At 41.8% G+C, this 15099-nt stretch overlaps 1 protein-coding gene across 6 annotated transcripts in view; it reads left to right on the forward strand.

Moving 5' to 3' along the window:
- Positions 1-9422: 9422 nt before the first annotated feature.
- The window catches only part of CMTR1 (cap methyltransferase 1), a 59725-nt gene continuing 54048 nt past the window's right edge, over positions 9423-15099 (forward strand). For 3 of the 6 annotated variants that reach the window (XM_004267654.3, XM_033424099.2, XM_033424098.2), the window contains exons 1-2: positions 9427-9590; positions 11570-11707. In XM_004267654.3, the coding sequence (XP_004267702.1) occupies positions 11575-11707 (133 nt within the window). In that variant the 5' untranslated portion in view covers positions 9427-9590; positions 11570-11574. Of the gene's footprint in view, positions 9591-11525; positions 11708-15099 lie in introns of all 6 variants that reach the window. The other 3 variants (XR_007479640.1, XM_033424101.2, XM_033424097.2) reach the window with 2 other exon arrangements.

Genomic DNA, 15099 nt, shown 5'->3' on the forward strand with positions numbered 1-15099 from the left:
GCATGTGGGATCTTCCTGGACCAGGGATCAAACTCGTGTCTCCCGCATTAGCAGGCAGATTCTTAACCACTGCACCACCAGGGAAGTCCACCATCTTAATAAATTTAAAGTGGATAGTTCTAATTATAGTCATATTGTTGTGCAACAGATCTTTAGAAGTTTTTCATATTACAAAACTGAAACTCTTTACCCATTGAACAACAGCTTCCCATTTCTTCCTTTCACCAGTCCTTGGCAATTCTACTTTCTGTTTCTATGTGTTTGACTACTTTAGATACTTTAGGTACCTCACATAAGTGGAATCATAAGTATTTGTCTTTTTGTGACTGGCTTATTTCACTTAGCATAATGCCCTCAAAGTTTATCTGTGTTATAGCATGTGATAGAAGTTCCTCCTTTTTAAAGGTTGAATAATATTCTATTGTATGCATATACTACATTTTGTATATTCACTTATCCTTCGATGGACACTTGGGTTACTTCTACCTCTTAGCTGTTGTAAATAATGCTTAGGGAACATGGGTATGCAAATAGCCCTTTGAGACCCTTCTTTCAGTTCTTTTGGATATATACTCAGAAGGAGAGTTGCTGAATCATATGGTAATTCTATTTTTATTTTTTTGAGGAAACTCCGTACTGTTTTCCATAGTGGCCGCACCGTTTGACATTCCCCCCAACAGTGCACCAGTATTCCAATTTCTCCATATCCTCTCAACACTTGTTATTTTTTATTTTTGTTTTTTTGATAGTGGTCATCCTAATGAGTGTGAGGTGGTAACTCATTGTACTTTGGATTTGCATTTCTATAATGATTTGTGATGTTGAGCATATTTTCATATGGTTGTTGGCCATTTCTATACTTCTTTGGAGAAATGTCTATTCAACTCTTTTGCCCATTTTTAAATTGGGCTATTTGTTTTTATTGTTGTTATTGTATAATATCTGTTAAAAAAAAACTCTTTGTCTTGGAGGATACAAGATAATATACAAAAGTCAATCACTTTCGTATATACCAAAAATGAACAAATGGAATTTGAAATAAAAAATGCAATACTATTCATGTTAGCATTCCCCAAAATGAAACACCTGGGTATAAATCTAACAAAATACATACAAGGGACTTCCCTGGTGGTCCAGTGGGTAAGACTCTGCGCTTCCATTGCAGGGGGCATGGGTTTGATCCCTGGTTGGGGAACTAAGATCCTGCATGCCACACAGTGCAGCCCCCCCCCAAAAAAAAAAAACAAAAAAACCTAAACAAAAAAAATATATATACAAGATCTATATGAGGAAAACTGTAAAACTCTGGTGAATTAAATCAAAGAAATAAAATGGAGAGATATTCCATGTTCATGGATAGGGAATTCTCAGTATTGTCAAGATGTCAGTTCTTCCCAACTTGATCTATAGATTCAGTGCAATCCCAATCAAAATCCAGCAAGTTATTTTGTGGGTATTGACAAATTGATTCTAAAGTTTATGTGGAAAGCGGGAATAGAGGGAATGTACCTCAACATAATAAAGGCCATATATGACAAACCTACAGCTAACATTATACTCAATGGTGAAAAGCTGAAAGCATTTCCTAAAAGATGAGGAACAAGACAAGGATGCCCACTCTTGCCACTTCTATTCAACATAGTTTTGCAAGTCCTAGCCATGGCAATCAGAAGAAAAAGAAATAAAAGGGATCCAAATAGGGAAAGAAGAAGTAAAACTGTCACTGTTTGCAGATGACATGATACTATACATAAAAAATCCTAAAGATGCTACCAGAAAACTACTAGAGCTCATCAATGAACTCGGTAAAGTTGCAGGATACAAAATTGATACACAGAAATCTCTTACACTTCTATACACTAACAATGAAAGATAAGAAATAGAAATTAAAGAAACAATCCCATTTACCACTGCATCAAAAAGAATAAAATACCTAGGAATAAACCTACCTAGGGAGACAAAAGACCTGTACCCTGAAAACTATAAGATGCTTATGAAAGAAATCAAAGATGACACAAACAGATGGAAAAATATACCATGTTCTTGGATGAAAGAATCAATATTGTCAAAATGACTCTACCACCCCAGGCAATCTACAGATTCAATGCAATCCCTATCAAATTACCAATGGCATTTTTCACAGAACCAGAGCAAAAAATCTTAAAATTTGTTTGGAGACACAAAAGACCCCGAAGCAATCGGGGTCTTTTGCCAAAGCAATCTTGAGAAAGAAAAACGGAGCTGGAGGAATTAGGCTCCCTGACTTCAGACTGTACAGTAAGTCTGCTACACATGAACCTTCAAGTTGTGAACTTTCAAAGATATAAACGTGTGTTCGCATGTCCAATCACGTAAGTTAGTTCATGTGTCTGGCATACATTGTCACACGTGTGCATCCTCTACAAGTGGTTGTACAGTACTGTGTAGAGTACAGTAGTACAGTATCTTTATTTCAAGCCCAGGATGTCCAGAAGCAAGTGTAAAAGCAGTGGTATATAGCTGATTGTGTTAGTTGGGTACCTAGGCTAACTTTGTTGGACTTAGAACAAACTGGACTTACGAACATGCTCTCAGAACAGAACTCGTTCATATGTAGGGGACTTACTGTACTACAAAGCTACAGTCATCAAAACAGTATGGTACTGGCACAAAAACAGAAATATAGATCAGTGGAACAGGATAGAAAGCCCAGAAATAAACCCACCCACCTATGGTTAATTAATGTACGACAAAGGAGGCAAGACTATACAATGGAGGAAAGACAGTATCTTCAATAAATGGTGCTGGGAAAACTGGTCAGCTACATGTAAAAAAGTTAAATTAGAACATTCTTTAACACCATACACAAAAATAAACTCAAAATGGATTAAAGACCTAAATGTAAGACCAGATACTATAAAACTCTTAGAGGAAAACATAGGCAGAACACTCTTTGACATAAATAGCAACATAAGTGCCATAATGACATAAATATGACATAAATATCTTAATGACATAAATATGACATAAATATCTTTTTTGAGCCGTCTCCTAGAGTAATGGAAATAAAAACAAAAATAAACAAATGGGACCTAAGTAAATGCAAAAGCTTTTGCACAGCAAAGGAAACCATTGACAAAACAAAAAAACAACCCAGAGAATGGGAGAAGATATTTGCAAATGATGCGACTGACAAGGGATTAGTCTCCAAAATTTGCAAACAGCTCATGCAGCTCAATATCAAAAAACCAAACAACCCAATCAAAAAATGGGCAGAACACCTACGTAGACATTTCTCCAAAGAAGACATACAGATGGCCAAGAAGCACATGAAAGATGCTCAACATCACTAATTATTAGAGAAATGCAAATCAAAACTACAATGAGATATCACCCCACACCAGTCAGAATGGCCATGAAAAAAAATCTACAAATAATAAATGCTGGAGAGGGTGTGGAGAAAGGGGAACCCTCCTGCACTGTTGGTGGGAATGTAAATTGGTACAGCCACTATGGAGAACAGTATGGAGGTACCTTAAAAAACTAAAAATAGAGCTACCATATGATCCAGCAATCCCACTCCTGGGCGTATATCTGTAGAAAAACATGGTTCAAAAAGATACATCCGGGGCTTCTCTGGTGGCTCAGTGGTTGAGAGTCCGCCTGCCGATGCAGGGGACATGGGTTCGTGCCCCGGTCCGCGAAGATCCCACATGTCGCGGAGCGGCTGGGCCCATGAGCCATGGCCGCTGAGCCTCCGCGTATAGAGCCTAAAAAAAAAAAAAAAAATACATCCAACCCAGTGTTCATTGCAGTGCTGTTTACAATAGTCAAGACAGGGAAACATCCTAAATGTCCATCGACAGATGAATGGATAAAGAAGATGTGGTACATATATATAATAGAATTTTACTCAGCCATTAAAAAGAATGAAATAGTGCTATTTGCAGCAACATGGGTGGGCCTGGAGATTATCAAACTAAGTGAAGTAAGTCAGACAGAGAAAGACAAATATAATATGATATCACTTATATGTGGAATCTAAAAAAAATGATACAAATGAACTTATTTACAAAACAGAAAAACAAACTCACAGACTTAGAGAATGAGTGTATGGTTACTGGGGGGAAGGGTTGGGGGGAGCGATAGAGTGGGATTTTGGGATTGGCATGTACACACTTCTGTATTTAAAATAACTAACAAGGACCTACTGTATAGCACAAGGAACTCTGCTTGATATTCTGTAAAAACATAAATGAGAAAAGAATTTGAAAAAGAATAGATACATGTATATGGGAAAAAAATGTAGTTGAATGCACAACAATGTGAATGCACTTAATACCATTGAATTGTATACTTAAAATGATGAAAATGGAAAATTTTATGTATATTTTACCCCTATAAAAAAGACAAAAATATATTTGCAATAATATAAAAAAAATAAATTCTCTGTGGATAGGCAAAAGATCCAGAATAGCCAACACATTACTGAAGAAGAACAAAGTTGGAGGACTGACATTACTCAACTTCAAGACTTACTATAAGGCCATAGTGATCAAGATATAGCAAAAGAATAGACAAATAGATTAATGGGGAAAATATAGAGCCCAGAAATAGATCTGCATATATATATAGCCAACTGATCTTTGACAAAGGAAAAATGGCAGTACAATGGAGCAAAGATAGTCTTTTAAAAAATGGTACTAGAGAGAGAAAAAAAAATAATACCAGAACAACTGGGCATTCACTCTTAAAACTCTTAGAACTTAATAATAAGATAACAAGGGACTTCCCTGGTGGTCCAGTGGTTAAGAATCCATCTTGCAATGCAAGGGATGCCGGTTCGATCCCTGGTCAGGGAACTAAGATCCCACATGCTGTGGGGCAACTAAGCCAGTGTGCCACAACTAGAGAGCCCGAGTGCCGCAACTACAGAGCCCATGCGCTCTGGAGCCCTCGCACCACAATGAAGGTCCCCGTGTGCCACAACTAAGACCCGACGCAGCCAAAAAAAAAAAAATAATAAGATAACAAACAACCTAATTAAAAAATGGGACAAAGACCTTAACAAACCTCACCAAAGATACACACATAATAAATAAGTATATGAAAAGATGTTCCACATCATAGGTCATCAGGGAAATACAAATTAGAACAAGATACCACTACATGCATACTAGAGTGGCCAAAATTTGGAATATTGACAACCCTAAGTGCTGATGTGGATGTGGAAAAGTGGGAACTCTCATACATTGCTGGTGGGAATGCAAAATGATACAGCCACTTTGGAAGACAGTTTGGCAGTTTCTTATAAAACTAAACATACTTTTAATATATGATCCAGTAATTGTGCCCCTTGGTATTTACCCAAATGTATTGAAAAATTATGTCCACAGAAAAACCTGCATATGAATGTTTATAGAAACTTTATTTGTAATGTCCAAAATTTGGAAGTAACCAAGATGTCCTTCAGTATGTGAATGGATAAATAAACTGGGATACATCCAGACAATGGAATATTATTCAGTGTTAAAAAGAAATAAGCTGGGACTTCCCTGGTGGCGCAGTGGTTAGGAATCTGTCTGCCAATGCAGGGGACACAGGTTTGATCCCTGGTCCAGGAAGATCCCACATGCTGTGGAGCAACTAAGCCCATGCGCCACAACTACTGAGCCTGCATTCTAGAGCCCATGAGCCACAACTACTGAAGTCCGCGCGCCTAGAGCCCATGCTCCGCAACAAGAGAAGCCACTGCAATAAGAAGCCCATGCACCACAATGAAGAGTAGCCCCCCGCTCGCCACAACTAGAGAAAGCCTACGTGCAGCAAAGACCCAACGCAGCCAAAAATAAATAAATAAGCTATCAAGCTATGAAAAGACATGGAGGAACCTTAAGTGAATCAAAGAAACAAAGCAAAAACCATGCGATTTCCTCCAGTTTCTCTGATCTATAGGGACTTATTTCTTGCTTCTGGGATAAGAAATAGATGGTTTCTTGGAGCCCTTTCCATCTGCACCCCTTGCACGTTCCAGGTTTCAGGCTGCCTTTCAGTCTTGGCCAGGAGATACCAGAGGGGGAACAACTGGGAAACTCACCCTGACTTGGTGGTTCTTTGACTTCTGTTTTTCCTTCCTCAAGAATTCTGCTGGGCTTCCCTGGTGGCACAGTGGTTAAGGATCCACCTGCCAATGTAGGGGACATGGGTTCGAGCCCTGGTCTGGGAAGATCCCACATGCCACGGAGCAGCTGGGCCTGTTGTGCCACAACTACTGTGCCTGCGCTCTAGAGCCCGAGAGCCACAACTACTGAGCCCACATGCCACAGCTACTGAAGCCTGCGTGCCTAGAGCCCGTGCTCAGCAACAAGAGAAGCCACCGCAATGAGAAGCCCGTGCACTGCAACAAAGAGTAGACCCCACTCACCACAACTAGAGAAAGCCTGTGCGCAGCAACAAAGACCCAACGCAGCCAAGAATAAATAAATAAAATAAATAAATTTATTAAAAAAAAGAATTCTGCTACCATTTACTTTTCATAATCTTCAGATAGGTGTTGCATGCATTCTGCCTAGGTTATAAATTGCATTCAGTGGAAGAAATGGGATGGAATGTGTTTTCTCTATTTTGACAGGAATTGGAAACTTCTGTTCCTCTTTTTGTTGTTGGGTATTATATATTTTTTTGGAAATAAGTCATTTGTCAAATATTTGTACTGTGAATGTTTTTCTTTCAGTCCGTGGATTGCTATTCAATTTCTTAACGGTGTCTTTTGATGAACAGAAGCCTTTTTATTTTGTGAAGTCTATTTTTCTCAATTTTTTTCTTCTGATTAATGCTCTCTGGGTCCTTTATAAAAAATATCTTTGTCTACTCCAAGTCTGCAAAGATATTTTTCTATGTTTTCTTTTTTTAAACTTCTGTTTTCCCCTGTTTTATTGAGATATAATTGATATAACATTGTATGTTCAAGGTGTACAACATAATAATTTGATATATGTATATATTGGAAAATGATTACCACAGTAAGTTAATATCCAGCACCTCACATGGTTATAACTTTCAAATATACAATATGTTATTGCTAACTATAGTCACCTATGTTTTCTTTTATAAGCTTTTTTTTTTCTTTTCTGTTTTTGCTCTTTGTTTAGGTCTGATCCATTTTGATTTAATTTTACATATGGTGTAAGGTAGGAATCAAGAGTCATCTTTCCCTGATATATTTATCTGGTTGTTCCAGCATTATTCACTGGATTTACTCATACATATATATATATATATATATATATATATATATATATATATATATATATAAAAGTAAATTTATCATTAATTTTCCTACGTTTTAAATGCATTCTCTCATTATTTAACGCTTTACATTAAAAGTAAACAAATCACAATTTAAAAGTAACTGTATTTCGGGGCTTCCCTGGTGGCACAGTGGTTGAGAGTCTGCCTGCCGATGCGGGGGACGCGGGTTCGTGCCCCGGTCCAGGAAGATCCCACATGCCGCGGAGTGGCTGGGCCCATGAGCCATGGCCGCTGAGCCTGTGCGTCCGGAGCCTGTGCTCCGCAACGGGAGAGGCCACAACAGTGAGAGGCCCGTGTACCGCAAAAAAAAAAAAAAAAAAAAAAAAAAAGTAACTATTTCAAATAATTGATTTCCTTTGTAATCCTATACATTGTATATTATGCCCTTTAAATTATTATTTTGAGAATGGGTTCACAAGCTTTACAAGATTACCAAAGGTATCCAACACATGTTAAGAATAATGTCTTAACCCATGTTAAGAACCCCTGGTGAGGTGGAAAGACACAGCTTTAGAACCAAAGAAACCTGGGTTTAAATGCTCATTTGTTGCTTCCTAGCTCTGTGACCTGGGGCACATCACTTAACCTTCATTCATTTTCCATACTTCCACATATTCAATAAATGTCTATTGCATACCTACTACCAGCCACAATATTAAATCTTATGGATTTAATACAGACAGACATAACCTTTCCTTTACAAAGTTTACAGCTGAGTGGGGAGGCAGATGAGTCAGTGGGTCATTATGCAAGACTGGTGAGTGCTTTGATAGTGAATGACAGAAGGCTGTGGAAGCTTAGGGGGACTCCCCACTCAGACTTGTGGGGTCAGGAAAGATTACCAGAGATAAGAACACTAAACAGGCCTCAGGATAAGTGGACATTAGTCAAGCAAAGAGAGGGAGAAGAGCAATCCAGGAAAGGGGATGAACTCTTTCGAGAGGCATGGCATGGTTGAGAAACCAAGGGAAAACCGCGATGGGGAGAACTAAGGGACCAGTAGCTCAAAGTATGACTGCAGAAGGAGTCAGATGGGAGGGTCTTGTATGCCATCCTAAGGACATTGGCTTCATCCTAAGAGAAGTGAGAAGCCATTGATGGGCTTTCATCATTGATGGGTGAAACAGGTAACAGGATCAAATTAGTTTTGTTTTTTGTTTTTTTAAAATAACTTTGATTTGCAGAGACTGCACTAGAGGGATCCCGACTGGAGGGACAATGATTTGGAGATTACTGGAGAAATCCTGATGAGAGAAGGTGAGTGCATGGTTAGTGGCAACGTGGATGGAGAATGGATAGATTTGGGATAATTTGTAGGTAAATGCAATAAAGTATATACTGGAGGCTCTGGGGAATGAGAGAAGATTTCTGGTTGGACCAATGGTGGTGTAATTCACTGGAAAAAGAGCAGGCTTATGGGAGAATATAAGGTCAGACTTGAATCTATGGGTGTGAAGTGACTGAGGATGTTCGTCAGAATTTTGGCCATATTGGTCTGAAGATCAGAAGAGGCGTTTGGCAAAGGAAGTCATCTGTGTCCATATGGTAAAATGCCACAGGCGGCCTTCTTCCTCTGGACCTTTGTTCAATATCTGTAGAGAATGTACTGTATGCTGCGTGTTGGGGATACAGCAGTGAACAAGAAGACTGGGTTTCTGCCCTCAACCAGTTTTCCGTTTACCTCTCTAAACTTGTTACTTTTTTTTTTTTTTTTTGGCCGCGCCGGGTACCTTGTGGGATCTTAGTTCCCTAACCAGGGATAGAACCCGTGTCCCAGTAATGGAAGCGTGGAGTCCTAACCACTGGACCGCCAGGGAATTCCCTCTCTAAACTTGTTCTTAATCTGTAAAATTAAGATAATAATGAGAATAAGAGAGATGAGTCGATGTGATGGCACCTGGCGTTTTTTGTTTTTGATATTTGTTTCTCGTACCCAAAGCCGGAAGATACCTGGTTACTTTTGCTTTTGTATCCTTTCCCCGTTGGGTCTTCTGCGCAGGCGCTCTGGGCTGCTCAGGGGCAGGGGGTGGGGCGGGCCAGAACTACAGCGGTCTGCCCCGGGGCCAGGGCCCGGGAGGGTGGAGGGAGCTGGATGCCCTGACGTCATCAAGCTGCGCGTCCCGCAGGGCGGGACCCGAGCGCGACTACGCGGCCAGCGGACCGGGGCGGGTTTGTGGGGAAGCGAAACTGGGGGAGGAGGAGGCGGCTCTGGCAGCGGCAGGGCCAGGCCTGGTGGCGGCGGCATCGGCGGCCTGATCCCCCCCTCTCCGCTCCTTGGCAGCTCGCCCTCTTCCCTCAGCGTGAGTGCCGACGCGCGGCCCGGGGGGAGCGAGCGGGCGGGCCCGCGGGCTCAGTATCTTCCCCTCGGCCCCCCACGGGCGGTCGTGACCCTCACCGCCCTTTCTCTCTCCCTTCCTCCTTTACACCCTTCTTCCCCGCGCCCCATCCCCAGTCCATCAGCTGCCGCTGCCAAACGTTTCTGCGCACACATTCACACACTCACGTTATCTACAAATGAAAAGACTGGCCCGGGGAGATGTGAGCTCATCTCTTCCCTCTATGAATAGGGGTGGTAGTGCGAAACCGAGGCCCAGGTAGAGAAGACTGGAGAGGGGATTTGAACCCCTTCCCTGGGGGAGCAGCAGGTAGAACCAGGCCTTCTGCCTTCCACTTAGAAGTCCTCTGCCAGGGCACATTCTTTTGGATGTGTAGGTCACTTGAGCTGGGCACTGGTTAGCTGTGCGGCCTTCCCCTCTCGGGCCTCAGTTTCTTTTAGTGGAAAAGGAGAGGGTTGAATGAGGTGATTTGGAAGGCCCAAATCTAAGGTGGTTTGGGGAGGAGCATCGGTATCTCCTGCCTTTCGGACGCTATTTCCTCTCCTTTGTTGGCACCTACCTCAACACAGTTCTTGAGTTTCCTGTGCTTCCAGTCTCCCCCGGAGTAGCTAGGAATCAGAGGGCCCTTTTTGCTTACGTTATGGGCCTTTGGGGTGAGGGGATATTTAACACGGTAGTTTAAAGTGAAATGTGGCTCAGCCTGGTGTTGCTTTCTGTTTGTTCAACGCCTCCTGTTCTTCCTACTTCCGCAGGATAGCCCCTGCCTGTGCCTATAAGAGGCTGCCTCCTTAGGAAGGATGAGATTATGTGTTGGGTAGGCTTCCTCATCCTTGAGCTGGAGAGAAGTGAAACGTGATTCATGTTTGAAATCACGAGGGGATCAGTGGTATCTTTGGATTTCATCACTCTCTTGCTGCTGTGACCCATACTGTAAGCCTGTTCTTGTGCACCTGCAACTCCCCTTTCCTAAGGAATTGCAGCCCAGCTGAGCACCCACCTGTTTGCTCCTATTTTTGAGTACTTTCTCTTTTCTGAGTCCTCTTATAAACAACGGTTGTGTGTAAACCACACTGTATTCACTTCTACTCTTAATTGTTCTTTAATTTGATCATTCCTTAAGATTTCAGGAATCTCATAACCACTTCATTCCATCTCATTTTTTCCCCTCATGCTTGCCTCTCATGCTTACCCATGGGCATGGATGATGGTGACATGGTGCCTTGCCTGTTTCCATTCTTTTTTGTGGAGGTGGGTTCTTGTTCTTAAACTTGTTTTTGTACCTGAGTCCTATGATATGGCTACCTCCGGTCCTGCTAACTTTCCCACTCTTCTGTTTTCTCAGTCCTAAGTCAACCACTGCGTCCATTCCTTACTCCGTTTAAAAACTTGCCCAATTCTCCCATGTTTTCAAACATCCTGAAGTAAACCAAAACCCAGCATTTGTATCATATTGTATAATCTCTTAATTGTCCTGGTGAAATAATAATGGTGATGTAGCAGTCATTCTGGGATGATTTTTTCACCTTGGAAATATTTGTTGATATTCATCAGGTTTCATAATTAATTTCTAGTGTACATTGTTGTCACACATAGCCAGTGTTGCATCAAAAATATAGAATAACAAGTACGCAAGGTGTTTTTCCTCCTGTGGCTCGTGGAGTTGATCCATGACTTTTTGGTATCTGACACCAATGGCCCAGAGGCCGCTGGGTCTGTGAGCACATTTTGCAGTAAAACTAACAGCTGTTATTGAAAACCAGAGCTTGGCTAGCATCCTTCTTGGACCTCATTCTGAGGAAGAAGCTATTCAAGTGCTGGCAATGGAAGCTGTTTGGAGTTGACAACTTTCATGCATTAATGGTTCATTCCCATTCTTTGGAATTCCTGCTGTGATCCTAGTGTCTCTGACAAGGGCAGCTGACTATCTGGATTTGTGGTTGCAGCAACAATGAGGAGGAGAAATGATTCAGAATGCACTGCCCCTCTCAAGAAACAGAAGAAAAGAGTTGCAGAGCTTGCCCTGAACCTCAGCTCTACATCTGACGATGAACCTCCCTCCTCTGTCAATCATGCAGCAAAAGGTAAGCTTACCTATGTGGTCAGAGGCCACTGACCATCTGGTTATTTGAATCGCTGATGCCTGAGTTGGGCAGAATACAGTTCAGTGCCTCTTGAGGAAGATTAGGCAAATTCTACAGAGGGATGCTGGTTGTAGACTCTCTTCTCTTTTACCATTCTCCTCCTGGGAGTTGGGAACTTGTTTTAACTAAAAAATTGGAATTTTTACAGGTGTGCCTTAGTTCTGTTGTGGTCCTTCAGTAGGTGGCACTCTTTTGCTGCCTTAAACCAGGTGGAAGTAGCGGTGAGCATTGAGTGCCCTGTGCTTTCAGCTGTTAATGATCTTGGGGCTCTTTCACAGGGCTGGGCTCTTTGCTGCAGTGATCTGGCCTAATTCCTCTCAGGTTTTTGCATTCTGTTTCCTCAATTCCCTCAGCAGTTATGATCAGAAACACCCAAATGAATTGGAGCATCCCTGTGTTCGCTGTTTAAGCTCTAAGGATTTCACTGATCTGGTTGAAACTAGCATTTTGCTTTGCCTGCTTTTTAGGGTTACAGATGTTCACAGTTTCCACAGGTGCTTTCTATGAGAAATTGTGAAGCATCTCAGAGCTTGCCTGAAATACCAAACAATTAGAAGTAGTTCCATTTGCATTTATCTTTACTTGCCAGCTGTATTAATTTCCTAACAAAGTACCACAAACTGGGTAGCTTAAAACAATAGAAATTTATTCTCCACACTTCTGGAGGCTAGAAGTCTAAAATCAATGTGCCAGCAGGGCCATGCTCCCTCCCAAGGCTCTAGGGAAGAATCCTTCCTTGCCTTTTCTAGTTTCTGGTGGTTGCTGGTGATCCTTGGTGTTCCTTGGCTTGTAGCAGCATAATTCCAGTCTCTGCCTCTGTGTGTGTCTGTGTTCAAATTTCCCTCTTCTTATGAGGATATCAGTCATTGGATGAGGGCCCACCCTAATCCAGTATGACTTCATCTTAATTTGATTACATCTGCAAAGACCCTATTTCCAAATGCCATGTTCCCAGGTGCTGGGTGGACATGAACTTTTGGGCACTATTTAACCCAGTACACCAGCAGTCTTGCATTTTGTATCCTCTGCTGGGTCACTGGTAAATTGGAATGAAATATGGTGACAGATTGATGACTGAAAGAGTGTGAAGAATCCTTTGAGGGTGATAGAAAATACAGTTTATTCTCAACTGGTTGGCTAATTGAAGGGCGGTTGCTCATCAGCTGTACTGAGTAGCTGGTCCAGAAAGGAGAAGCTTGACAGGCCTTACATACAGCTAATGAAGCCTTTGGGGCGGCTGTGATCCTGGCTGGATCAAGAGACTCTCTTATAACCTTGTGTGTGGAGATACGTGTGCCTTTAAAGTTGTCACAGTGTATTCCAGGGTAGGTGAGAAAGGCTGTATGTAACTGAGGTTACTAAGTGGGAGGGCAAAAATATATTGGGCGTATAGGTTCTAGGGCCTGTTGAGGAAAGGGAGTTTTGCTATCACCTGGGATTTGAGCAACTTGATGAAGGTAGAGTCTCCTTGGGCAGGGCTCTGGGGTAGTGGGAGAAATGGCCTGCAAGAAAGGGAGAGCATGCCTGGGGGAATAAATGATACTTAGGTGGTGGAGGTATCTGGTTCTAATCGGATCTTGGGGGACAACTGCTCTCAAGAGAATGGCTCCCAGGTAGAGGAAGGTGTATAGTTAAGGATCTTTCAAGGGAGCCAGTCTAATTTAAATTTCAAGCTTTTAAAAATGTGACTGTGAATTGAGATTATCCTCCTCCCTCCCACCCTCCCACGAACTCACTTTAATTGTACCAAATGTCTTTAACCTTTTCTAGAAGTAGCGCCGTATGACTCAGTCAGAATTGACTGTTGCTGTTGTTTGTACAGAATGGAAATCTAGAGGTGGCCTGTACCTTGTATGTGTCTGGCAATAGGCCATTTGGTCCCTTTCATTTGCATAAAAATGAGGCAGGAGGCAGAGGCAAACAAACATTGTTAGATTTCCCTGGATCAGCTAATTTTAGGAAGGGCAGCTCCACATTGACAAAAAAACTGAGGGCTAGAGTCTGGTGTCTTCATCAGCAAGACTGCCCCTCCCCCTGCAACCCCATGCCTGGTGTGGAATAAATGCTCAGTAAATATTTACTGAATAGAACCAATGGAAGGCAGCAGTAGTATCTTTTCCAAGAAGCTTAAAATGCTTTGCCTCATTCATTTTGCCTATGTCTCCTCCAGTCTGCAGAGGATCATTTCATTAAGTACTTTGCATTTATATCATCTCTGTTCTGTGTTGGCTTCTCTCAGGCATCCCCTGGACAGTGTGCCCTGGTAGTTAACTGTCTCGCCAGAAACTACATATCCCCTGAGATCTATATGCAGCTTTCCTATTCAAGTCATTGTATTAAAGCAGGTGTGTTTCCTTTTGCTCCAACCCCTTCTACCCGGACATACTGTTGAACAGATGATTGAAAAATGCTCTTTAGGGAGTACAAATAGAAAAAAAAAAAAAGTAGTTGCTATTTCTGTCTGTCTGGGCCTTGTTTGTACTTTCTCTGCTAGATCAATGTGATGACTCATTAATAGATCTATTTAGTTTAATCGGTTTTTATTTTACATTATTGACAGGGTAGCTGCATTGCCAGTCAGAGTCTAACATCTGACCAGACTAAAGAAGAAAAGGGATGTTGTTGTCATGGCCACTGGGGCATCATATACTCTTTAGAGTATTTTAAGAGGAGTTTGAAGGCATTTTCAAGCCTAAATAAACTCTTGGAAATTTGCTATTAAATAACATTTTGAAGCAAGGAGAGGCAGATGGAGGTCATTTTTTTCTTTTTGGTTGGTTGTCACAGAGAAACTGTGGTCTAGACCCCAGGACAATTTCCTTTTCTCTTCAGCTGTGCATCTAATGTGGGCTCCTGGCCCTCCCACAGCATGTTGCTTTGGAAGTGGCTGGGCTCCTTCACCGGCACCACACTGAAAGTGCCTTCCCCTCCGTCAGGTTTAATTCTTCGCTAAATAGGCCATTTTCCCTGAAACACCATGGTTTTCCTGTCAGCCCAGATTCATGACCTTAATCAAAAACTTCCTTTATTGGTGTCTGTTTAAATTGCTTTAACGAGTTACCATTTGTCTGGCATGAAGGAGAAATGAGTCTTTAACCAGGAATGAGTGTATTCCACAGCAGTTGTTAGGCAGGATGTGGTATTTATTAAAGTCCATAATTTATTCTTGTGCATCTGTGTGCTGCTCACCTTGGCCAGTAGTGGTTAGAGCTGTCCCTCCTTGTGTGTTGTCACTGTCATTTTTAATCTTGGCATGTTTGACCTACCGTTCTGTTACGGAAAATTTTGTCAGTAGCTGGGAAATCTCTGATTCTTCTATGAAGTGAACCTGT

The sequence above is a fragment of the Orcinus orca genome, chromosome 10 (assembly GCF_937001465.1).
Source record: "Orcinus orca chromosome 10, mOrcOrc1.1, whole genome shotgun sequence".
Taxonomy (NCBI): Eukaryota; Metazoa; Chordata; class Mammalia; order Artiodactyla; family Delphinidae; genus Orcinus; species Orcinus orca.